Source organism: Clarias gariepinus, chromosome 1 (genome assembly GCF_024256425.1).
Source record: "Clarias gariepinus isolate MV-2021 ecotype Netherlands chromosome 1, CGAR_prim_01v2, whole genome shotgun sequence".
Taxonomy (NCBI): Eukaryota; Metazoa; Chordata; class Actinopteri; order Siluriformes; family Clariidae; genus Clarias; species Clarias gariepinus.
In genome coordinates this window covers 4,114,136-4,140,708 of record NC_071100.1, presented here as the reverse complement: position 1 = coordinate 4,140,708, position 26,573 = coordinate 4,114,136, and the positions used below count along the sequence as shown (strand labels likewise).

Sequence of the window (26,573 nt, the reverse complement as noted above, 5' to 3'; positions counted from 1 at the left end):
TTTCTAAAATTGTGGCATGTGCATGTGACAGAACTAAATAATTTTAAACAGCTTATAAAATAAACCTACCTATAAAGAAAAAACATTTAAAATGCATACAATATAATATATAATATCATTAATATAATAAAGTGCCAAGCCGATAAATCAATAAATAAACAATGGATTATACTAACATACATACATATGTAAACAGGCAATGGATATATATATATATATATATATATAAACAATCTAAAAAGAAAGAGTAACACCTGGTTGAAAACTTACATGGCTCCAATTTTGTTCACACACATTAATCATCCTTACACTTATTTAATTGCTCTAGTATGTGAAGTAGTACACCACTGCTCCATTTGGACCTGTGTGGAAACATTTTACATTCGTCTATTAATCATGGCTTATCCCTCTGATTAAATGCTCAATAAATGATTTAAAACTGGATTGAAAACTGCACTGATCGCCATACTGTAAACAAAATGCTGTACTGTACTGACTACCTGCATCAGTGCGGCTAAAAAGGCATGTTATCTTTACATTTTATATCATTTACCATCATTATTATATTGCTAAGCATTCTTGCACCTTGTTCACTCTTGTTTTTATTACTCAGTGATGCATTCCCCTTATCAGTGCCTATTGTGGTGTTTTTAGTAATGATTGTACATTCTCACACATGCACTGTTTGTAGTTTTATTTGAATTTTATCTTAGATATGTGTTGTCTTGTGTAGTTCTGTTTTGTTTTGTGCAGCAGCATTGACTTGACGTGATCAGTACAGTATTGAATTCTGGATTCTGATGCAATTTTATGTTGTTTCAGTCAAGTTTCTGATAAAGCTGCTCTGAAATTAGTTAAGCTACACTTTTTTAATCCAGTAAACTTGAACATCTGCCATTATAGTGAGTTTAGTGCCATAATAGAGTCATTAGAGTGTCTACACTGTGTAGAAATAAAGTTGTAACTTTATGGTTTCTTTTACATGTTGAATATTTAAAAAAATGTGATTGATCAAACCACAGCAACTTCTTCCACTGTTCCATAGTTCTGTTCTGATGGCAGTGGCAACATGCGAACTCTGCAATTACGCCGCCCCTCATGCAATACACTGAAATGCAGTATGTCTTCATACACATTTCTCTCAGCACCACCATTCACTTGTAATCTATGGTACAGTAGCTCTTTTGTAGGTTAACACTAAACAGGGTATACTTCTGCCCCACTTAGATTAATGAGCATTTGGTGCCCATGAGCCTGTCACCCTTTCACTGGTTGACCTTCTCTTAACAATTTTTAATAGATATTAACCACTGCATCATGGAAATATTCCACATGACCTGCTGTTTTGGAGATGCTCTGGCCCAGTCATCTAGACAGCATAATTTGGCCCTTGTCAATGTCATTTAAACCCTTATGTTTGCTCATTTTACCTGCTTGCAACACATCAACTTTAAGAACTGATTATTAAACTGCACACTGTTTACTTGTCTACCACTATACTGAAACTATATCTAATCTAGAGGTACTTTTAATCCAAAAAATATAGATATATAGATGGTGTACTAGCAGTGTAATACAGTAGATATACATACAATGTAATACAGTAGATATGCCTATAAACCAGTATAAACCTAATATATAAAACAGTCGATAATATGACACAATATAATTACAAACATAAAAGCATATTAATATGGACAGTAACGTTTACTGTACAGTTTACAGTACAATTAATTCATTTACGTACCATACTGGACATGGCAGGAGAATCTGATTTGTCAGGCTCTGGATTAAACAATAAAATATGATATTATTGTAGTTTTTGGAGTTAAGCAAAATTACACTCCTGCCTGTACTACTTGAGATACGTCCACCAGTATAATACACCACTTCTGATTACATTTTACACTATACTAACATTATACAGCTATAGATAGCACTGTACTAACACAAGACACAATAATGTTTTATACTTTAATTGAATTAATGAAATTTTATTTGTATAGCGCTTTTAACAATTGTCATTGTCATTGCTGCTTTGAGAAAAGCAGCAAACTTGTGAGTGTGTATCTGGGAGCAAGCTAGGTTGGTACCTAGGGAAGCTAACACATCTTCATAGGTTGGAGTTTTTATCTTTTATTTATTTATTTTTTATACCATACACTGTATGGACTAATTATCATAATCTTGATAGTGATAAAAAGTAATCTATAAAAATTTAAATTTTAAAAATAATCTATATCATCTATATGATATAATATAACATATATATATATATATATATATATATATATATATATATAGTATATTGTAATATAATAGACTGTAAAAATTAAAAAAAATTGAGTGCAGACACACTTAATGCACTCTAAACGTGTTTATTCAAAAAAGTCCAGACATGAACAGCTGTTATTATCTTGTTTTTTATGTCAATTTAAAAATAATGTACAAACAAAAATGAAGGATTAATATGATTCTTTTACTCACGTTCTATATTTTGACTCACAGTAGAAACTGGTTTGATAGTAAAAACAGGTTCTGATTAAAAAAATATAAGATCATATTCATATCCAACAGCTAATTTAACTCTTATAACAAAAACAAAAATGTAACTGTTTATACTACTCACACTTTGTTCCTACAACTTCGACTATACTAACACCGTAACACTGTAATACTATTATACCAATATTTTAACATTATAAATATTATAATACTAACATTACCCTGACACATCTCCTAACACACAGTATGAGTGCAGATCAATCCCTGCTATCTGTTATAACCCAAATGAGGATGGGTTCCCTGTAGAGTCTGGTTCCTCTCAAGGTTTCTTCCTGTTGACATCTCAAAGAGGATTTTTTTTTTGTTGTTTTTTTTTTGGCAACTTGTGTGAGGGTACAGGCTTATATACAGTATACATTACTGTACCTTGTGTGAGGCTTGAAAATAATGAATTTATCTAAGAGATATTCCCTTGCACTTTGGTTAGGGTTTCATTTAGAAAATGTTTGAAAATAATTTTCATGGGTGTGAATCAAAATTCAGGTTGTTAAAAAATACAATCATAATACTGTAGTAGTGCTGCCCCTGTACCACAGTAACTGATGTAGGTTCTAAACATTATGGTACATATTTAAACTATAGATACATCTGGACCATGACAGATAAACCTACACTAAAATAAAATGCTATACATTCATATAAAGTGATCAATATTATAGTCAAATAAATATATTAATATAATTAAATATAAAAATATATATAAACTAAATTTTGTTTATATGTGATTCATTTACTTACGGTTTATATTGGCTGAAACAGCTGTAGGAGCAGGTGTGTCAGTCCCTGGTGTAAACAATATATATATAGAGAGAGAAGGCTTTAAAGTTGTAGGTTGTAACAATTTATGTATATTTCAAAAATTTAGCTCAGAATAGCAGTTTGTCCAAAGTGATCTAAAAGGGTTTTTGTCCTTTTTTTAGAAAAATGGTCATTATGGGAAAACCATCAAAAAAGTAACAACATGAAATTATGATACTGACTCATTAAAACTACTATTCCTATTGTACTAACACAATACATGATACACATTTCGAGTTCATTCAGCTGAACAACTTTTGCTATGCATGTCATGGGCTCTACTCAACAGGAAGTCAGTTATTTTAAGTTAAATAAATAAAGGTTAAATACTCCTCCTAGGGCATTTATACAATTGGCACCAAACTGGGCCTATGTGATCTAAAAACATTGAGAATGCTGGATTTTTGCTATCTCAAATAAGACAGCTGTGACGATGCCTTAAAGTGGTTTATACCTTTCTGTGCAACATTATATTGAGTGACATCAAGTTCAATGACATCATATTGAATGACATTGTATTGTTCAGTGACATCATGTCGAGTAACATCACATTGAGTGACATTACATTGAGTGACATCATTGCATGATGCATTTTTTAACCAGCATCTGGGGCTTTTTTAAGGTCTTTCCCATTTTTAAATTATGCCATAATGGCCCCCTTTAAATGCATGCACCCACTGTGCCCACTGTGTGCTCTGGTGCACCCGGGGGTGATGACGCAAGGTGCTTGGGCCCATTCACCATTGATATACAACAATATAATAATAATAATTATTATTATTATTATTATTTAGTTATTAGTTAATTATAAATTGACTTAAATAATAAGAGTTTAAGGTATTATAATATTGCAAGACATTCTAATCTAATAAGAAGATTTCCCTGCCATGAGAATATCCCCCCTCAGTTTCCTTTCTGACTCCTTATGTGGTAACATCTTCTATATTCTGTATCCAGACGAATATACATCCAAATGTCTATTATTGCTAATGTCTAATGCTATGACCCATTTGTTTACCCAGGAGAATGCAAGTGTACTTCCTCTCTCCTGTCTGTCTCCGGGTCTCTCTAAGACTGACATGTTAATGACTGGTTCTTCTGATGTTCAGGACATATCACCGCTTGAAATGTGCTCTCTCTGGTGAGAATAAGCAGAGATATTCTGACTTACTTTACTTTAAATTTACTTACCATTTACTGATGCAGTCGCAGTAGTATTCAATTGGTATACCAGAGGATAAACACATGGTCTGTATTTGGCTGTAGAAAACATAAATGAAATCACAAGTATAACTTGTTTCAGAAAAAAAAATATCAATTTAAAAAGACCAAGGAAAACAAAACAATAAAAAAAGAAACAAAAACCCTCAGGTGCTTTAGTATTGAACCACTTTAATGTATCTAATTCTAAAATTATTTTATATTTTACAGTATATAGGGTATATTATATCTAGTGGTTTTGCATCCACTAAATTGTTTTTATTCTTTTTAATCAGACACATTAAAGGAGATGGACACACACACACACACACACACGCACATATATTATGAAATGACAAATAACAAACAGTGACAAAATGAATAACCTGGATCATCTGTGTAACCCTGTTGAGATGGAAGACTTGTAGCTAAAATAGGAAACAGCATAAGTTTACCCAAAGAGAAAAAAAAAGAAAGTCAATACAGGCTATAAGGTTTTACCAAATACAAATTAATGTTCTTTTTTACATAAACTTCACATTTTAACATCGGAGTTAAATGAAGTAAGCAAATAAGACAATCAACATAGGAATCTAGAATTATTGTCAGCTGTATAGGTGTCCAACAGTATTACTTCACCACCTGACAGCCTCATGCCTTTCACACCTCACTTTATTAATTTCCCATCACTATATTGTGACATAAAAGCTGCGGTTTTACTTCATAATAATAATAATAATAATAATAATAATAATAATATGAATAAAAGACATAGCTGATGTTACTGAAACTTTATATTGGACATGCTCAAAACAGATAAAAAGTCATAATGATGCATAAAATGGCCACCTGTAAGAAACTATGCATCAAGTTTCTTTGTAAGTACATATGTTAATGTTTAAATAATTTTCAAAATCTTGCAAATAACAAAACAAGATCTAATTACAGTCATAAGATAAAAAGTTAAGACTTAGCTATACTTAAGCCCAATCCCAATCCTATTTTCTACCCCTTCCCCTACCCCTCGCCCCTTCCCCTTGTCCCTTAAAACAAAGTGTAAAGGGGAAGGGTTAAAATATTTCCCCTAAGAAATGGGACACCACTACAACACAGTTATATGTCATCATACGTATCCGTTCATTTACATGTACACATATGGCCGTAAGCAAAACAAACAATGCGTTATCAAATGCTCGGCAAACTGCCGTACATATTTGTTTGTAGCATGCAGTAAAGTGTATATGATATAAAAATATATTTTTGTAATATCGTGCAATCGGTGCTATCCGCTAGCAAACTTTAGCGATTTTTTTGCAAACGTTTCTTTACAGAACATCGCCATAAACACAAACACAAGACTAAAGGTAATATACATATAATGAAAACTTGTCATAAAAATCCTTATTAATGGCAAAAATTTGTTACATTTATGGGTCTGCTTGCTCGAGTAAGCAGCCATGTTGAAAATTTCGCTTAGCCCTTCGTTTGAAGTGAGGTCCCGAAAAATCTCCGTTTGGAGGGCTATCTGGCCCTTCCCCTTACCCCTACCCCTCCAACCAAAAGAGAAATGAGACACCCCTACCCCTTCACGTGAACGCGCCAAACGGAGGGGTAGGGCTAAGTGTAGGGGTAAGGGGTAGAATTGGGATTGGGCTTTACACTATAGTTGCTATTTATCAATACTGATATAAATACTCCACGGACAGAAATATTGTGTTTATATGATTCCTTCACTTACCTTTTATACTGATTGTCCCAATGGAAACTGGCTTGTTAGTGGAAACGAGATCTGATTAAAAATATATAAGATTGTAACTTTCAACAGGTTAATATCAACATAGACTAAAACAATACAGCTGTCTATGCCATTATACAATAGACTCTGTCATAGTAACATGTTAACACTATAAATACTACTGTACTGACAGTTGGGCATTATACGTATTAAAATACTAATATTGTAACATTTAAGATACTATTGTATTAACACCGTAGCACCATAAATACTACAGTATTCATAACATCACAAAATTATTATTACTGCAATACTGGTTCTACTATACTAAGACTTTACTGCAATTTTATTCCAATACTAAAGATAATACTGTACCAGGCTGACTAATGTAGATTCCACCATATTGACACTATACAGCTGTTGATACTACTGTGTCATTAAAAATAAAACTAAAGCAAATAGTAATAGCCTTTCACCGGATAACAAGTTAGTGATAACAAACCAGTCATGTAACCCTAACAACCATGGCAGAGTACATATCCTGTGGTGATGGCAAATATGTTACTCTGTTTAAATTAGTGGGCTGAATCAAGCAAAGAAAACTAAGCAGATTGCTGAAACTACTAAAATTAGGTTTATTAGGTTAAACACATTATTAAAACCTTGAAGGATAGTTGTGAACCATCATCTTTGTGGAAGAAATGTGGTCAGAAAAACATGCTGAATTAGTGTGAAGAGAGACAACTTAGTGAAATAATAATAAAAAGGTAGAACTGTTTATAGTTTATTATGTTATGTTTTATATGCTTAAGGTGGCACAGTGGTAAAGTGTTTAGCAGTGTTGCCTTGCACTTCCAGGTTCCGGGTTTGATTTTCAGTAAGGTCTGATTCATGTCTTTGTGTGCATGAAGTTTGCATGTTCTCCCCATGCTTGGTCGTTTTCCTTCCACAGTCCAAAGACTTTAGATTAGGCTAATTGGTCCCTGAATACACTCAATGGATTGAGACTAAACAGCTGTGTAGAAAAAAAATACTTATCAATGTTTTTAGTTTGCTAAGGAGCATCAAGAATGCACTGTGGTGCATTACCAAAAGTTCATGTGGTCTAACGTGTACAGATTTACCCTGTTCTAAAATGATGGACACATTAGTGTAAGAAGGGAAGTGAATGAAGTGATGCACCCATCATAGTGTCTACGGTAAAAGCCAGTGGAGGCATTGGTATACTTAGCTAGTTAGTTTTTGTTAATTTATGTTGTAATTTATGTTAGGTCTCTCTGTCCTGTCTCTGCTAGCCAGCTAACTAGGCCTCTTGGTTAGCTAGTTTAGTGTCTCTGTTAATTTATGTTGTAAATTTATGTTGCATGTAGCACCTTGGTCCTGGAGGAACGTTGTTTCGTTTCACTGTGTACTAACTGTATATGGTTGTAATGACAATAAAGCCTACTTGAACTTGAACTTGAGGCAGTGTTAAAGGCGGGGTTAAATATCAATAGAATGACAATGACAATGCCAGGATTCATCAGGCTCAAATTGTAAAGGAGTGGTTCAAGGAGCATGAATCATAATTTTCCCCCATGGTTTTCCTCTCCTCATTAATACAAAATTTCAGAATGAAATTTATTTGACACTGAGTGGAATTAACTATACTAATTAATTTTTTTTAAATCTAAACAGAAATACTGTATATGTGGTTAATTTACTTACCAGTTCTACTAAGTGAAGGAGGAAGGACTGTTGGGTTAGCCTCTGGCTGAAACAAAACAACGTCATCATAAACTTAACAGGATGAGATGACTTACAGTACAATCAATTAGCCAATGCTTAGTGTAGCTTTTTATGGGTATAAACTATACATTACTGTGCAGGGGCTATATTAACTAATCATCTCAGAGTAGGAAATCTCTCCTAAGTGGCCAAAAATTCTGAGAGTGATACTGTTTTGGTGTTAATTTTAGGAGGAGGACTAAGAGTAATTTAACAACATTCTTAAAAACTAGTCCTGAATGTGTCCTAACTGGCCAGGCGTAGCAAGGAAATAGCATTAAGGCAGGAATGATCATGGAGAAAAGACGTTTCAGTAACACTTAGAGACATGGAGCTCATAAAAGATATTTTGAGCAATTTTTTTTTAAATGTATTATTTATTTATTTTTTATGTTAGACAATTGTGCTATAAGTTGTAGTTAGTAAACTTAATTTGACATAAAACTTTTCTTTCTGTTTAATATTCTAGACAACTAGTTTATAGCCTAAAAAGAAAAACTTATATATTTATCATGATTTAAATAATATTTTTAAAAGAGCCTTTTTTCAGTTTCCTAATTAATGATATAAAATTCACTTAAGCAGAAATTCACACTGCTTACCAGATAATGGGGGTCATGCACCAGTTCATTGTTTGTTAACCACTAATAGACACTACAAAGAAGAAGTCAAAGAAGCAGAACTGCATGTGCTGTTTCTTTACTATACAGAAGTGGAGGGCTGAAGGATGGAATCCTATAAAATATTTTTTTAAATGTTAAGTTTTTAGAGATTGTTGTGGTTAAGGTTGTTTAAAGGACATGCTTTTGAGTTTATTAAAACCAAGGACGGCCTGAATAACCGAGTCATTTCTTGATTCATTAATAACAGAACTGGTGAGCTTATTAGATTCTCTTTGTTGTTGTTATTGATTGATCTTCTAATCTTGGGTTTTATGAGAGAGAGAGAGAGAGAGAGAGAGAGATACCAAAAATAAATAGCAATGTATTCATTTGATATTTACTTGTATTTTTCATAAGGACAGCCCTCTGATCCATTTAGTATGTCTAATCTAACTGCGATAATGTTTTATTGATCATGGCCATACATTTGTCCTTAACAATTATCAGAGCGCTGTTAAAAATCTTGAGACAAAACATTAATTCCATGGTCAGTTTGTTCCTCTGTGCTGTTGCAAGTGTGGTAGCATGTCATCACTCATGAACTACTGCATCACTTCATTTGTCTTGTCATTTGTGATGCTGAAAGCAGCCATGTCACTGGCTTTGTTGAAATACACCCATATTTTATGCATTCCATACATTTCAATGTTAATATTCCGTGTTGTGAACCCTTCTCTGTAAACCCTCAGTCTTCAGAAGCATATCATCTGTTCCGAGGATAACCATCATCTCCAGTTTGCATATCTTTAATCAATTCTCTTGATTTCTTGCTATCCTTCAGACATGGTGAATTGAGGTAGAGATGTTCACATGCTCCATGGATCATGTTCTTGGTCACAAATGCATACAGGTTGGGATCTTCGATTGGGGCAGTCAACTCATATATTACATATAACACTGTTCAATTTGAGTAGTCTGGATTTTTTTCTTTAAACCAGATTAGATTGTAAATCTCAAGGTTTCTTCCTCAGGGAGTTTTTCCTTGCCACTGTCGTTCTCAGCTTGTTCATCAGGAACTATCTGACCATTTTGATTCATACACACTCACATTCCATACAAACTTTAGTAATTATTTTGATTGTGTAAAGCTGCTTTGCGACAATGACAATTGTTAAAAGCGCTATACAAATAAAATTGAACTGAATTGAATTGTGTGCGCACGTGTGTGAAAAGAGTGAAGGAAGGGTTACTGTGTAAGACGAGAAGGGGGAGAGAGGAACTTACTTTAGATTCACTCACACACACATACATACGGAACAAACGGAAACACTGTATCTGTCAGGATTTATTTTTACTTCTTTTTTTTAAGGTAAACTGCGGGCTAATTTGTTTTATTTTTACTTTATATTTCGTATTATTTATTTTACAAAAAACATAAATATAAAAAACAATCACAAATTATTGTTAAAGCCAGCCTTATTAAAGATGCACTGTTTTATTGGACCTGGCTGTTTTTCAATGTTGTAGCACAATAAAATAAACACTTTTTTTCACAAATTCAATGTGAACGTGAATCATGATGTAATAGAGACAAGTCCTTCAGATCCCTCTCCACTAATTTTATCATTGTCTAAATTTTTAACATATTGATGTATTTCACTTGAGGACAAAATAGCCCATGTTTCTGTTTAGTATTTCTTTTGTACAGCTGTGTTCATAGGTTTAATCAGCTATTTACAAGACAACGTTGATGCACTAATGGTTAAAGTGCCACAGGTGTGTGTGTGTGTGTGTGCTCCTGCATTTGTCAGGTTTGTCTGTGCTGGCTTTAACACAAACACATTGGCAGGTCGAAAGAACCCATGTTAGCACCATCTAACAGTCAGTAGTGGGGGAGTCAGTACGTTCTCCATTGAGACTTCTCACCTTACATTCCACTCATCCTAAGTTTGTCTTTGTTCTTCAGACAGATTAAATTTAAGAATGCAGCCCTAGTAACCTAAAGCACACACACACATACACTGAAAAGCAAAGCGGAGATGCGCAGTCCCACCTCTGACCATCTTTTGTCTTGTAAATAAAGTATCCTCATTTATCTTCCAATCCCCCCCAGCGCACATACTCTTTGTTTGTACTGTACACTGTAGCAATGTTACTGTATGTGTAGTGTTACACTTGGTTATCCACAGTACTTTAATGTATGAAACACTTACTTTCTGGTTTGTTTTGTTTAAAATGTTACCTTATTACCTTATACAGTAAATAGTATACAGGTTGTAAATTATTACCATATTGATGTCTTTTAATTAAGGACAGAAACAGACCCTGCGCTTGTGTTTAGGACTGATGCTGAACATCTGTGTTCATAGGTTTAATCAATGATTTACAAGACAACAGTTAAAGTGCCACATGTAAGCATTGGTGGATGGAGAGATGTGTGTGTGCGCTCCTGCATTTCTCAGTTGGCTTTAAAACAAACACATTTGCGCACAGACAAGTCTTAAAGGGGTCATACGGGGCTACATGCACTTTTTTAAGCTGTTTGGACTGAACTGTGTGTTAGGAGAGTGCGTACACAACCACTCTACGATGATAAAGAGCCGCCCAGTGTTTTTTTTTTTCATTTATTACAATAACATGCCCCTTCTGAAATCAGGCCAATCACAAATGCCTGTCACTGTGACTCCACACCACAAGAGGCCGCTCCTACACTAGTTGATTGACACTGGTGTTTTAGCAAAGACCCGCCCCGAGTGAGAAGAAGCTGGCGGCCATTGTTTTTCGCCGCTGGAGAAAAATGCCACCTAAGCGAGTGTGGTGTACAGTTGTTGGGTGTCATTCACTACCGACATCTGTGCCGCTGAGGACGCAGTGGCTGAATTTTGTTTTTAAAGCTAACGTCCCCGCCGATTTACCTAAATGCGTTCATGTTTGCGCTAATCATTTTTCACCAGACTGCTTTATAAACGCGGGTCAATATAAAGCAGGTTTTACTAGGAAGCTGCTCCTAAAAATGGATCTGTACTAACGCTTCGTGTTCCTGCTTTATCTTCACCAGGCTCAGTGAGTAATTTCTTTTTCTATGAATCTTTGCAGATCGCCTTTTTAATAATCACGATGAATGCGGAGTGTAAGTTAACTTACACTCTCATAGAACATGGTTATGGCTTCTTCTCTATGTACATCCGTCTCTATATAATCCCTAATCGCCCGTTTATAATAAACAATGCATTAAGGTGATTGTCTAGTTGCAAACTGTGTACGTAGTCGGAAAACTATATAATGCTTACCTTTGTTACGTTAGATGGTTTATAACGATGTCTGTCGAAGATTAAAAAGTCATGTAAACACATTAGTAAACACATCGCGTTCGTATCTCTCTCAGTAAGCTTCTCCGGTTTTTGTTGTTGTTGCTCGCGGCAGCGTAACAGCCCATTAATTCATGCCCATGCAGTGATGAGAAAGACAAATCGAGTTGATGCATGTCCATTCTTTTAATTTCTGCGTTGTCAGGCGATATTACAAACTTCCGCGTAGGTTCCGTACTTAAATCAAACCAAAAACTACTTAAGAAAACAGGCTCAGGCTCTATATTCCAGCGTTTTCCAGTTTGGACTGCATTACCCACAAAGCACTGCGCTGGACTACACTCCTGTGGCTATACCCCAAGTGTGTTGTGAAGACACGCCCTACAGAACTGGGGGGCGGGCTCAGTAGAGATCATAAGCATTTAAAGGAACATGCACTGAAATAGGTTGCTGAAAACAAAGCTAGTTTTTACCAGTTAAAAGTAGAGTTTTTTTAACACAACCATTGAGAATTTTTCATCAAATATATTACAAACTTTTCATTAGGACCCTAAAGATCATATTAACATTTACAAAAACATGTTTCTGGATGATCCCTTTAAAAAACATCCCCGCCACCCCCACCGAGCAATTAGCACCATGTCATAGTCAGTATACTCCTTTGAGGTTTCTCACCTTCCACTCCTTCTAAGTTTGTCTATGCTCTTTTGATGGAGTTCTTAAAACCCAAAACATTTATTTATAGAGAAAAAATATATATTATGGGTCACATAATCACAAACTAGCACAGATACATATGATCAAGTGTTTACTGTTGTTTTCACTCATTTCTATGACCAATATTATTCTTATTCTTATTCTTAGCCCAACTCTTTGACTATTTAAAACAAAGTTGGTTCCCATTTTTTGCCCATTGAAGTAGTTGGTTGAAGTATTTTTTTTTTTTTAATACCTCAAACAATTTACCAACAATTAAAACACACAAACATGACTTTTATATTTATTCTTACATATAAAATAAAATATTCATTCTTACAAAACTAGTCAAACTTAAAACAGTAATTTGTATAAAACAGGTAAATACAAGTAGTTTGCTTAAAGGTCAGTAAAATACCTAAATAACACCAGCTGATCAATTTTTAAAAACTATCAAAGATGGAACAATTTAAGTCTTTGTTTCCCCCAAATTGTCAGACGTTTTGCAATTCTTTCTTAAAAATATAGAGCGTTAAGTCGCATCTGAGCGCTGCTGGTGCTGTCAGTGATAGTCAAAACAGCTGATAAAAAACTAACCTGGGAAATAAACTGTAAACTACCCCAAACATTTTTTTTTTAAAGTCACCACTAACCCAAAATAAGGTCCATTAAGCTGCCACCTTCATCTCTGTAGTGCAGTGTGATATTGTCTGTTTGGCAGGGTTGGGTTGTTAAAATCACGTGATTGCAACTCAGCACAGTTAAATTGCCGGCTTGTGTTAACATGTTCTTGAGAAAGCACTATCTAGTGCTGAATAAATTTATAAATTTATATGGGCATGTTTACTGTAAAATCTTGACACACCTTTCTGGCATATATATATATATATATACAAATAACATTTATTGAATATGTGATGAATCTACTTACTGTTTTTGTTGCAGGGGTGATGATATGAGTAGGACAAGGTGGATTTTCAGCCTCTGGTTAAAATAATGCATTATCATGTCAAACCAATAATTTAAACTTTAAAATAAAACATATACAAAACATCTGTCTCCCCCACTGTTTTTTCCCATGCTGTATAGACTGGGTTTGTCACCATCTCCACCACACTCCATCTGGCCCTCACACACTTGGACAATAAGGACACCTACGTTAAAATAATTTCAGCACAGCATTCAGCGCTATCAAGTCCCAACACCTGATTGGACAGCAGAACCTGTTGGGCTTGACCACCTTACTTTGTAACTGGATCCTGGACTTTCTGACTGGAAGACCTCAGTGAGTCCGGATCAGGGACAGCAACACCAGCCTTAACACACTAAGTACTGAGGCCCTCCAAGGCTGTGTGTTCAGTCCCCTGCTGTTCACACTGCTGACTCATGACTGTATAGCGACACCCAGTTCGAATCACATCATCAAGTTTGCTGATGACCGACCATCTCATCAGTAAGAACAACAAATCAGCATACAGGGAAAAAGTAAAGAGGCTAATGGACTGGTGTAAAGACAATAACATGTCTCTGAATGTCAACAAGACAAAGGAGATGAATCAAGAATTTTCCTCTTTTATCTCCTTTTTGACTGATTATTTTCACTGGGAGATTGTCACAATGCTGTGGGCTTGTGTAACTTGTGTATAAATCATGCTTTGAGTTGAGCAGTGTGACAATATCTTTGTCAGGCTGGGTGACATTTTGTATCAGTATCATTTAGTGTCTTGATTTGCCAGATTTTGCTGTTGTCTGTTATATTGTGTAATTTATTACACAATAAAAACTTTATTTTGTAGTTTGCACATTTAAGTTTATTACATTTATGCATTTATTTTTCATGCATAGGCTCGATTTACAAATTAGTCGTAATAGTAACCTGTAATATGTTTAATATTGTTAACCTGCTGGTTTTAATGTTGTGGTGGACAGAGGTCAGTATGGACACTGGCTGGTATCAGGTGGTGTTTGTTGTGGCTCATCACTGTATGCTGTTAATTGAGGATTTTTTATATTTTTAATAAAACTATAATATTTCTTATTTGTGTTTCATGCATCTCATTTATATCTGGCTTTAGTCTCATTATGGTCTTGTATATGGCTCAATTGCATAAACATATTGTAAAAATATAGAGAAATACATATATTGAACCAAATTCAATATATTATGAAGTATATTGTTAAATATAAAATTACATACATTATATATATATATATAATTATATTTTTGGTTATGTAGCAATGAACAAGGCTCCCAAAGAGAGAGACAGCAGTCCATTGATCACATTCCAGAGACCTTCTTCCAGCATGCATGTCACCATCCCGATAATCTTATCTGATCAGCGATCATGAAGGGGCGTCTGCAAAACGAGGCTGCAATCTTATATGATTTGCGATCATAAAGGAGCGTCTGTGAGACGAAGCTGCACGAGACTTCACATGGCATAAGACCAGATGCTTTGAAGTAAACCCCAAAACCAGGGGTGTAAATCGGCGATCTGGCAAACAAAGCGGACAGTTTCACAGCTTTACCCCGAGCTGGGGGCAGGGAAGGAGGGTCACACCTGGACATTCATTGACCTTCAGAGCACATGCCTTTCAATGAACAAAGAGGCATATGACATCGACACTATTTTAAACATCTTTAAAGTGTGCCAGTAGGGCGAAACGCATATACAGTACATAGAGTTACTCAGTATGGTTTATTCCTGTGTGTATGTTTGATTATTCTGCATAACTTTAAAGGTGTAATCAAAATTTGCAAACCCCTTTTATCAGATAAAAGAAGGAATGAGTGGGTAAGATATGTAATGGTTGATATCAATCTAAAGCTGGCTTCATATAAAGAACATTGGTGAACATGGGAAATTGGTAGCATGAACAGAACTCATGCAAAATTACTTCATAAAAAGTATTAAAAACTCCAACCGGATGGGTCACATGTGACAGCCGAAACACCGGGCTAATGTATGCACAAAAGGGGGACCCACTTGAGGCGTGGCTTAGCCCCGCAACCACATTTGACTGGACCAATCACCCTTGGGATGGACTAACCCCGAAGAGACAAAAACCCTAAGGAAGTCTACAACACCTCAGAAGAAGTAAACATCTACTACTGAAACTTACAACATCTTCCAAGCAGCTCGGGCTTCCACCCTTGCGGGCACCACGACACCGCCGCTGCTGGCGTCATCCGCTCTTCAAGAACTCTCAACAAGACTTCGTGCCAGAACTCCAGAGTCCCGCAACGAAGGAAACCTCAGGAGAAGTTCCAGAGCGCAGCCATCGGTAACCAGGCAACCAACGCCCCACCGAATGGCTTTCCCAAAAGATGTCATTTCTACAACAGCGCACCAACCAATCAGCAACGCCGCGATTCCCTTTGCTGGAGGTGAACCAACGGATGAGAACAAAATGTAATGCAAGTAGACAAACAAAGTTGCATACCTTGCTAAAGTTGGTGCTCGTTTCATAACTAAACAATAAGATGTGTGTGTGCGTTTAAGTAGCGTAGTTTCATGTATTGTAGATTAGTCAAATAAAGTCTTGTTTCTTTATAAAGAACTGTTGTCTTGGTCATGTATTTTAAAGTCTAAACATTTGCCCAGATCTTGTTACCTTGCTCATAATTGCTAAATACTGGATCTTGTGTTATCATCGTTGGCCACGTGATAAGCAGAACTGGTAAGATACACTAAATTGTGTTAAACGCTGGATGGGTAGTCGATAAAGTGTACATTCTAAATTTTGATTTAGTTAATCAAATTAACCTGAATCGTTAAAGATTCGATACTCTCACCCAGAGCTAAAAATTACATATTAATGGTAAAGAATGCATTGGGCATTGTGTCCACATTAAAATGTCTACATTTATTGGTGGAGAATGCAACGCCATTCGTTGTCATTATTATGTAAACTCTACAGTTATGTTTATGTTCATTGTGTTTCTGTGTTTGTGAAGCTGTTTCTGTCTAGGGAAATGTTGTTTGTCTCTGGTCATACTGTATGTAAGTACTGTTTTGTGTTCCCAGTGTTTGTTTGCCACCTGTTTAAGTCATTGTATGTTAAGGTTCATGTACTGTATGTCCAGGTCCTTGTCTGTTTAGTTATTTGTAGGATAAGCCACATGAGTCACCTATGTCTAGTTCTTTATGTTTTTAGATACTTGTATGTTTAGCTATGTGAGTGTTTAGCTGCTAGAAGGTTTAGCCGTTAGCAGATTTAGCCACTAGTAGGTTTAGCCTCCAGCAGGCTTAGCCTCTAGTCAGATTGGCTGCTAGTGGCTTTAGCCTCTAGTCAGTTAAGTCTCTAGTATGGATTAGCCTTATGTGTGCTTAACTTTTCGTGTGTTCGTTCTCCCCAAGTAGGTTCAGTCACTAACCGGTTTAGATACTAACCCTAGTAGTTACTAACCCGGTTAGTCCATCATCCATGTCTACCATAACCAGATTGGCTACTAACCCCACTAACTACTAACTCGTCTTGTCTCTAGTTTGGTTTGGTCCCCAGTCCTGTCTTGTCCCTAGCCTCGTCTTGTCTTGTCTTGTCTTGTTTGCCTTTAGCTCCAGGTTAAATTGGTTTGTCCCGCTAACGAGTCTTTGTCCCGCTAACGAGTCTTTGTCCTGCTAACGAGCATTTGTTAAGCTCTAAATGCTGTGTTTATAGTTTGAGTTCTTAGTTTTTTTTAGGTATAATTATATTTTGTTATTAAAAAGACTCTATTTACCATCATACCCTACATACAAGTAAGTAATCAGCCCAATATAACACTGAAACATGACAATGCTATTCAGTATATTGTGAATATATTTAGATCAGACCACTAAATCATACAATATATTTACAGCTAATATATAGAAAAATATATATCATATAGGAGATATATATATATATATATATATATATATATATATATATATATATATATATATATATATATATATTGGAGAGACCGGAAATGCTGTAGGTGACGTCAGACGCCGGAGACTTGGCGGAAAAACTGAATGAACAGCGAGGACAACGAGGAAGATTTAGAAACTCTCCTGGGTTACATCGACCTGTGCTACGATAGCATAGTCATGAAGAAAGCACAGATTGTAGGTTCCCCAGCTAAAAGCGAGACGCCGTCTTCTAAAAGAATTCGGCCGGCAGACTCTTCTGAAACGGCATCGCCGACAGGGAAAAGTTTTACTGACATCTTGGATTCAATCGACAAGCGGTTGTCCAGCTTCGACGCGAGGTTGTCCCTGGTCGAGATCCTGCACCGTGAATTCCAGGCCCTGAAAGAATCACTGGAATTCAGCCAGCAGCAGGTTTCTACACTCGCTGCTGAAAACGCACTGCTGCGGGACTCGGTCAAGTCTCTAACTGATAACGTAACCCATCTGAACGAGGAAAATAAAAAAATAAAAGAGACCGTCATAAATCTTCAGTCTCGCAGCATGAGAGAAAACTTGGTGTTTTCCGATATCCCGGAATCTGCTGAAGAAAACGCAGAAGCTACGATTAAAACCTTCATGAAAACGTATCTGAAGCTTCCGGAAGACACCGTGGAAAACATCACCCTCGAAAGAGTCCATCGGCTGGGTGCGAAGAGACCTGGAGCTCCGAGGCCGCGTCCTATCGTGGCCAAATTTGGATTCTTCAAACAGAAAGAGCAGGTGAAAAGTCGCGGCAGGGAGTTAAAAGGAACGGACTTTAGCGTAAACGACCAGTTTCCCAAAGAGATCCTGGAACGGCGCAAAATTCTGTTTCCAATTCGACGCTCTCTAATCCAGAAGGGCTCCCGAGCGGTCATCGCCGTGGATCGTCTCTACGTGAACGGCCAGCTCTACCGCGACTCCAGTACAACTCCCTGGCTTTACTAACACCATTCCAGATAAGAATCCGCTATATTTCTTATATTTCTTCGTTTTTCTTCCAGTAATCGAATTTGATATGTTACCACGATACCGTCAGTCTCTACAGCGTTTAAATGTGGTTATATAAATGTTTTTCTTTCTGTCAAGTTTCTTATTCTTTTTTTTCAATTATTATTATTTTTTTATTTTTTTTATTTTTTTTTTAGTATTTTTCATGCATCCCCTCCTGTTTTCTTCTTTCCCTCTTCTGCTGTCTTTCTTAATACTAACCTCTCTCACTGTACTGATCACCCGCCTTATTTACACACACACACACACACACAGCACTTTATATCTTTACACATCGGCACGGCACGACCAAATATATATTCACTCAGCGTCAATACTACCACATCGTACTCTTAGCGCACACAGACATACAGGACATATTCACACACACACACATACACGCTCGCTCATATTTCATTCATCTAAGCTTCACACACAGCAGGCAATACTAGCTACATACACACATCCATGGGTGCACTAAGGCTTGTCACATGGAATGTGAATAGAGCTGGCTCCAGAGAGAAGAGATTAAAAATATTCTACCAACTTAAAAGACTACAAGCAGACGTTGTTTTATTACAAGAGACTCATAGACCTGCCACAGCTATAGATGAACTTAAAACAGCTGAGTTCCCTAATGTGTTCGCAGCCTGCTATGACTCTAGGCAAAGGGGGGTAGCAATTTTATTACATAAAAATGTTACATTTACAGTACTCAACACAGTTATAGACCCAGAGGGTAGATATCTAATCATTAAATTATCTATATTTAATAAAAAGTTATGTATTGCCAGTATATATGGTCCAAATGTTGATGACCCCTCCTTTTTCCACACTTTTTTTACTGCACTTTCTGAACATCTAGACTGTGCACTGATTCTAGGTGGAGACCTCAACTTTGGACTAAATAAAGAAAGGGACAGGCTCAGCACAGCTGGAACTCAGCGTAATTGGGAATCCACTAATATAGTTAAACAGTACATGAGCGACTACGGACTTTGCGATGCATGGCGATCTCTTCACCCCAACTGTAGAGAATATACTTTTTTTTCAAAAGTTCATCACAGTCACTCTCGTCTGGATTATTTTTTAGTCAGCAGCTCACTGCTGGGTGACATTTCAGACACAGAAATACACACCATAGCTGTCAGCGACCATGCTCCTGTATCTTTAACTTTAAAAAACAAGAAGGACACTCCACCAAGTAAAAACTGGAGATTTAATACATCATTGCTTAAAGATGAAGATTTTATTAATTATTTTAGGAAAGAATGGGCTTTATATCTAGACTATAACGACCAGCCTGGAACTTCAGCATCTGTTCTCTGGGAAGCAGGCAAAGCTGTGATGAGAGGTAGAATAATCTCATTCTCATCACATAAAAAGAAAAGAGAGAATAAATATATTCAGGAATTAGAAGAAACAATCAAATCTCTGGAAGAAGCTTATGTATCCTCTCAAGAGAAGGAAATATTGAAGAAAATATGTAAAGCAAAACTAGAATTAAATGAAATTATTGATAAAAATACTCAGTTCTTAGCACAAAGACTCCGCTGGCAAAACTTTGAATATGGTAACAAATCTGGTAAATTCCTAGCTAACCAGTTAAAAATAAATAAAGAAAAAACAACTATATATGCTGTTAAAAACTCAACTGGGGACACAGTATATGACCCTGAAAGAATAAACAATACTTTCAGGGACTTTTATGAATCTCTTTATTCACCACAGATGAACCCGTCTAAAGAAGAAGTTGACCAGTTTCTTGATCATATAACTCTTCCGAAATTATCGGACAACCAAGCGATGGCATTGGATTCTCCACTGACATCAGATGAACTCCAGGAAGCCTTGAACAGTATGCCCAATAAAAAGGCTCCAGGTCCAGACGGCTTCCCAGCGGAATTCTATAAAGAATTTTGGACAATTCTGGCACCAACATTCAACAGAATGTTGCAGGAATCTAAGGAAAATGGTAGACTCCCGCCAAATATGAATTCTGCTAACATTAGTCTCTTACTAAAACCAGGTAAAGATCCGGTACTGCCTAACAGCTACCGTCCAATATCACTTATTAATGTTGACATTAAAATAATCTGCAAAGCGCTCTCAAAAAGAATAGAGAAGGTAACCCCTCTCATAATCCATCCAGACCAAACTGGTTTCATAAAAGGAAGGCACTCAACAAATACGCGCAGATTACTTAACCTGATAGACTATTCATGTAATAAAAACCTTCAAATTACAATATTGTCTTTAGATGCAGAAAAGGCTTTTGATAGGGTTAATTGGAATTTTTTATTTGCAACCTTACACAAATTTGGTTTTGGAAACTCCTTCATAAACTGGTTAAAAATATTATATAATTCTCCAACAGCATGTGTCAGGACAAATGACCAAACATCCTCCAGCTTCCATCTTAAGAGGGGCACCAGGCAGGGATGCCCTCTCTCCCCTTCACTTTTAGCAATTTTTATTGAACCACTAGCAGCAGCTATTAGACAGACTATAGCGATTAAAGGCATTAAATGCAAGAATATAGAACATAAAGTTAGTCTTTACGCAGATGATGTGTTACTTTTTCTCCAGCATTCACAAACCACTCTTTCTGAGGTAATTACATTAATAAACTCTTTCTCAAGAATCTCAGATTATTCAATAAACTGGTTAAAATCTACTGTTCTTCCGATTAACTGCTCCTTTCAGTCCTCCTCCTCCACTCCACTACAATCTGGAAATATTAAGTATTTAGGTATTAATGTCTCACCTAGGCTCGCAGATTTAACAAAATTAAACCACATCCCACTTTCAAAGACGATAGAAGATGATTTAACCAGATGGAAGTCTCTACCCATATCACTCATGGGAAGGGTAGCTTCAATAAAAATGATGGTTTTGCCAAGAATTAATTACCTATTTGCAATGATCCCAAGCAAACCGTCAACTGACTGGTTTAGATCTCTAGACTCCTCCATCTCTAAATTCCTTTGGAAAGGTAAACCCCCGCGTATTAGCTTAAAAACACTACAAAAGACCAAGGACAAAGGAGGACTAGATCTGCCGAACTTTCACCACTATTTCTTAGCCAACAGGCTTCAACACATATCAGGGTGGTTAAAACACACCCTCTTAGATGAGTCTTGGCTAGATGTAGAACAGGCACTATGCAATAATATAGAGATTTCAGATCTACCATTCATTAGCTCAAACATCAAACGACATGTTTGCTTCAAAAGCATCAGTATCAGCTCCTCTCTGACAGCATGGTGGGAGTTTCTTAAAATGACTGAGTCTTCACTAATCCCATGCAAACGCACTCCCATATGGAACAACCCTGACATAGTACAAAACAATAATATGATAAACTTCAGGGACTGGGGTGGTAAAGGTATTAAATACTTGGAACATATATTCGAAGGGACAGATTTTATTCCTTTTGATATATTGGTCAATCAATATGGGATTACCAAGAATAGATTTTTAGAATATCAACAAGTTAAATCTATAATAAGAAAGAAATTTAATTCCGATCATATCAAATTACAAATACCACCAAGAGTGGTAGAATTCCTTGACCTCAGGACCCCCAAATTATTATCTAAAATATACAGGACACTATCCAAAATAGATGAATCAGTATCGATTCCTATTGCAAAATGGGAGGCAGATTTATCAGTCAGCTGGGACCACAATTTCTGGTCTCAGATATGTTTAAAACCTTTTGAACTGATTAGAAATCCCAGTTTACAATTAATACAATACAAAATTCTGCATAGAGTGCACTACACAGGTCATCGGATGTTCCGGATGGGTCTTACAGCTTCTAACAACTGCTCACACTGCCAAAACAACACACCTGACAATTACATACATGCTCTATGGTTCTGTCCACCTGTTCAGAAATTCTGGTATGAGATTTGTGAAGACTTATCAAAGTGTCTTAAATGTTCCATTCTAGCCTCTCCTTCAGTTTGCTTGTTGGGTGACCTAGAGGGTGTCACTACAGAGGTCAACACAATCCATATGGCATTCACCGCCTTATGCATTGCTAAGAAGACTGTCCTCATGAACTGGAAAAATAGAAATAATCTTAATATCAACCAATATAGAGATCGTTTGTTAGACTATATTAGTCTTGACACGGCGTCTGCTGCCACATTAGGTCAATCTCTCTGGGCTCCTTTGATCGGCTCCATTACCTAGTGTGGCTGGGGGCCGCAGTTCTGTCTGGTTTGGTCCTGGTTGCTGATGCGGCGGGGGGCATGCTGGCCTGGGGCTTCTAGGCGTTCTCGCGGGGTGGGTTTCTTGGGGGGTCCAGCGCTGGGGCTGCGGTCCTGGTCTGGAGGGGGCGCGGGTGGCTCCTGGGCGGTGGTTTTTTTTTTTTATTTATTTATTTACGGTAATTTTTTTTTTTTTTCCTTCCCATCCCCCCCCCCCCCCCCACCGTCCGCATGCGGCGCTGCTGGGGAGGGCCGTGTCGGCGGACGTAGGTTGCCGGCCTGGCGGCCATACTGCTCCAAGATAGGTCCGGGGGGGGGTTTGGGGTCCTGGGGGCGCTCTTCCTCTGGGCTGGGGTTCCGGCTGGGCCTGGGGGGCCTGGGTCCTGGCTGGTGTGCTGCCGTGGTGTGGGTTGGTGCTTGACCTGGTGCCCGGCCCTGGGCGGGGACCTTCGACGCATCGGTGGAGCTGGGGGGCCTCTTCAGCTGGTGGGTGTGTTTCTACCATCTGCAAGTGTCCTCTTTGCAGGGGGGGTCCATTACAGGAGGAGGACAGGCCTAACTTGGGTGTCTATTGTTCTATGTAGTCTGGGAGTCGACTGAATGTGGGGGTGGGAGTAATTTTTTTTATTATTATTATTATTATTTTTTTTTAAATTTATTTATTAATTTATTTATTTATTTTCTTTCTTCTTCCCCCCTGTTGTGGGGCCTGGTGGGCTGCCCCGGGCTCTGCGGTGGCCGGTGGGGCCGCTGCCATGGGCCCTGGTTTGGATGGGCCTGGGCCCCTGGCCCTGGGCATTTTTTTTTTTTTTGGGGGGCAACGGGGGTGCCTATGGGGGTCAGTAGGGGAGCTGGTCCCAAGGGGGTGGTACTTGCCTCCTCTGATTATTTTCTCCCCATCCCCGATGCTTCCCTCTTCCCGCTCCATCACAACACCATACAGGTAGGGCTTTGGGGTGCGGGGGTGTTGCTGGGATGCAGGGGAGGTTTTCCTTTCCTGTCTCCTTGTGACCACCTGCATCTCAATTTTATATCACATCTTAGACACTCTCATTACTTACTGTCATGTTACACATACATATAGGGCCTTGGGGGTGGGCACACTGAATGGCGTCCAGAGGGCGGGCTGTTTAATCAGCCTTACCTCTGGTGCCAGTGCCCACTTCCCAATTTTAAGTGGCACGTAGACATTTAGGGTTCTTGGGAGGGGCAGAGCTGACACGAGCTGCCGGAGGGTGGTTAGTGTCTTGCCCCTCCCTTGTTTTAAAGCACTTTAGAACAACACACACCAACACTACATTAGAGCGGGAGGAGCGAAGCGGGGGTCTTCCTTTTTTCCACACCCCCGTTCTCTATCCGCGGTCCAGGGCCGGGGGCTGAGAGGAGGAGCTGGCCGTTCGGTCGGGGTCTGGGCTGGTGGTCCTTTCCGCTGCTGCGGGGACCGGGGGGGTCTTTCTGTCCCCACGGCGGAGGGAAGTGGGTATATGGGAAGTGTGAGTGTGTATATTGTCTATTTTTGTGTGTCTACATGTGTGTGTGTGAATATTTGTTTGTATGTATGAGGGTGGGAATATATGTTTGTGTATGTGTGTGCCTGGCTGTCTACGTTTAGGTGTCAGGTCAGGTCCTAGACTCCACCTCTCTCAACATCCCAGGCCCCCCCTGCTCTGCCACCACACACAGCTGTGGGGTGCCCCCAGCCGCTGGTGGGTTGTTGGTTTCTCGCTCCGGGGCGGGGCGCTCGGGTGAGCGCTGGCTCACTCGCGGCGGTCGCTGGGCGGAATCTGGCTCTCCTGGCTTGGCGGGGCACCGGCTGGTGGATGGGGGGGGGCCCTGGGATCTCTGGACCCAGGGACCGGACTGCCTCGGAGTGGACGACCACCGGCGGAGCCTGCGGTCCTATCACCACGGCCCCCTGGGGCGTCTGCACTGGGGCTGCTAGATGACCCCCCTCTGGGCTCTCCGCTGCCCCTTTCGGGGTGGGGGGGCTGTCCCTGCGGTGGTTCTCCTGAGACTCCTGTGCTCTGGGGGGCCTCTGGATGTCTGGGACCCGTGTCTCCGCCGTATCTGCTCTATGCCTCGCGGGATGGGACTGTGGTCCCCCACACACACTATTAAACATTTACATGGAGGAGCCCTATGAAAACAAGCGCGCTCACACACACAGGTGTGCACACAAACGTTCACACTGGTGTACTAACAGGTGCTCACACACACACTGTCTTTGCTGTTGCTTCAAAACAAAATGTTTATTTCAAAATATTTTATTATGTGCGCGACAGGTTTTGGGATTTGTGGTTTGCCGCGAGTCGTGCAGGTGTTGGTTGTGGCTGCGGTTTTTCTGTTGTTGTTTTTTCTCTTTTTCTTCGGCAGGTGCGGAAGCGAATTTTGACTATATTCTCTCCCCCCTCTCACCCCCCCCTTTCTTTTTTTTTTTTCTTCTCTCTTTTCCCCCTTTTTTTTTTACTCTCTCTTCTCTTTTTTTGGTCCCCGGTCTTGTCTGTTATAATATGGGAAACAAACAAAATAAATAAATAAATAAATAAATAAATAAAAAAATAAAAAATGGCTGTGAATGATGATAGAACAGCTACACATACTCTCTGCTATGTGTTATCTGTGATACTGACAGGCCGGGAAAAAAATAAAATAAAATAAAATAAAATAAAATATATATATATTTCTTGCCTCGGATTTGTTCTGTGTCCACACGGGTACTGCTTTATGCTTTGCAGACTGGATTGTAACTCTTCATATTAAATTAATTAATTATAGTTTTTTTATAAAAAGTTTTCTTTTGAAATAAGCCAGATCCCTTTTTTTGGTGTAACTGTGTACAGTATGTAGCTTCAAGATAAACAATAAATCTGCTCTTTCAGCTCACAAACATTTCTCTGATATTCTTGGTTATAAGGTGACCTCAACATGAAGTGTGATGGGTTTGCTTTTATCTGCTTTCTGTGATAAAAAACAAACTTTTATATATGTGTGTGGGAAATAAATCTATATGAAACAGCTTTGTAACCCTGTATTAAACAGTTGGTAGATTGTTTTTATTAATGTGAACATTTTAACATCTTTGATTAAGTTTTTAATCATTAAATAGGTCAACCCTCTGATTATAGGGAGTTGTACATAAAAGTATATCTTTTTTTAAGAGAAACATTGGTTATGTTATTAATGGAAAGATGATTACTAACCTACTTGAACCTCAACCTGTCTTTGTTTTATGATCATCTGTACCCACTCGTCTTCAGGGTCTGCACAGAAACGGAAACCTTTCTTTGTAGTAAAACTGTAGAGGAGAGAGAAAATAATCAGTCTCATAGCCATAAATTTTTCAAAGCAATTTGGTAAAGTTATATTCATATGAGTTTTAAACACAGTCACATATTCTTTATTAGAGGTAAAGGTGTATGACATTTTAAACAACCATAAGACAAGGGCGTTTATGAAAAGAAGTCTAATTAATTATTAAAATAAATTAGGAGTTTGAAAGCTTACATGATTCCAGGGATTGTACAGTCTTTCCGTGTTTCTTTATATGACACAATGTTACCTGCAGGGAATTCTTTTTTATGGAACTCGAAACAGCATGCAGATACGACATTTCCTTTTGTGTGAAAACATTTGTGCATTTATTTATCAATCATGGCCTAGCATTCTGATTAAATATTAATTTTTATTGGGATGCTTTATGTGTTATATTTCAAACACCTAAAATATATGTGGTCCAGTGGGTAAGTACCGCCTATGATTTACAACATTAGCCTATC

At 37.9% G+C, this 26,573-nt stretch overlaps 1 protein-coding gene across 1 annotated transcript; it reads right to left on the bottom strand.

Annotated features, from left to right (window-relative positions):
- Window positions 1-303: 303 nt before the first annotated feature.
- LOC128544463 (fractalkine-like) lies at window positions 304-26,435 on the bottom strand. The gene is made up of 11 exons (XM_053514631.1): window positions 26,302-26,435; window positions 25,998-26,092; window positions 13,603-13,655; window positions 8,006-8,051; window positions 6,302-6,352; window positions 4,950-4,991; window positions 4,555-4,623; window positions 3,304-3,348; window positions 2,488-2,538; window positions 1,748-1,785; window positions 304-362 (listed from the first exon to the last, which is right to left on the bottom strand). The coding sequence occupies exons 1-11, from the start codon at window positions 26,433-26,435 to the stop codon at window positions 312-314; spliced, it is 675 nt and encodes a 224-aa protein (XP_053370606.1). The 3' UTR covers window positions 304-311.
- Between the last annotated feature and the right edge of the window lie 138 nt (window positions 26,436-26,573).

Excerpts from the sequence above, each read along its gene's own strand:
- LOC128544463 (XM_053514631.1), bottom strand. The coding sequence starts at position 26,435 with ATGCACAAATGTTTTCACACAAAAGGAAATGTCGTATCTGCATGCTGT. Across the intron at positions 26,093-26,301 it reads TGTACAATCCCTGGAATCAT|TTTTACTACAAAGAAAGGTT; the intron begins GTAAGCTTTCAA and ends TCTCCTCTACAG. Across the intron at positions 4,624-4,949 it reads GGGTTACACAGATGATCCAG|CCAAATACAGACCATGTGTT; the intron begins GTTATTCATTTT and ends TGTTTTCTACAG.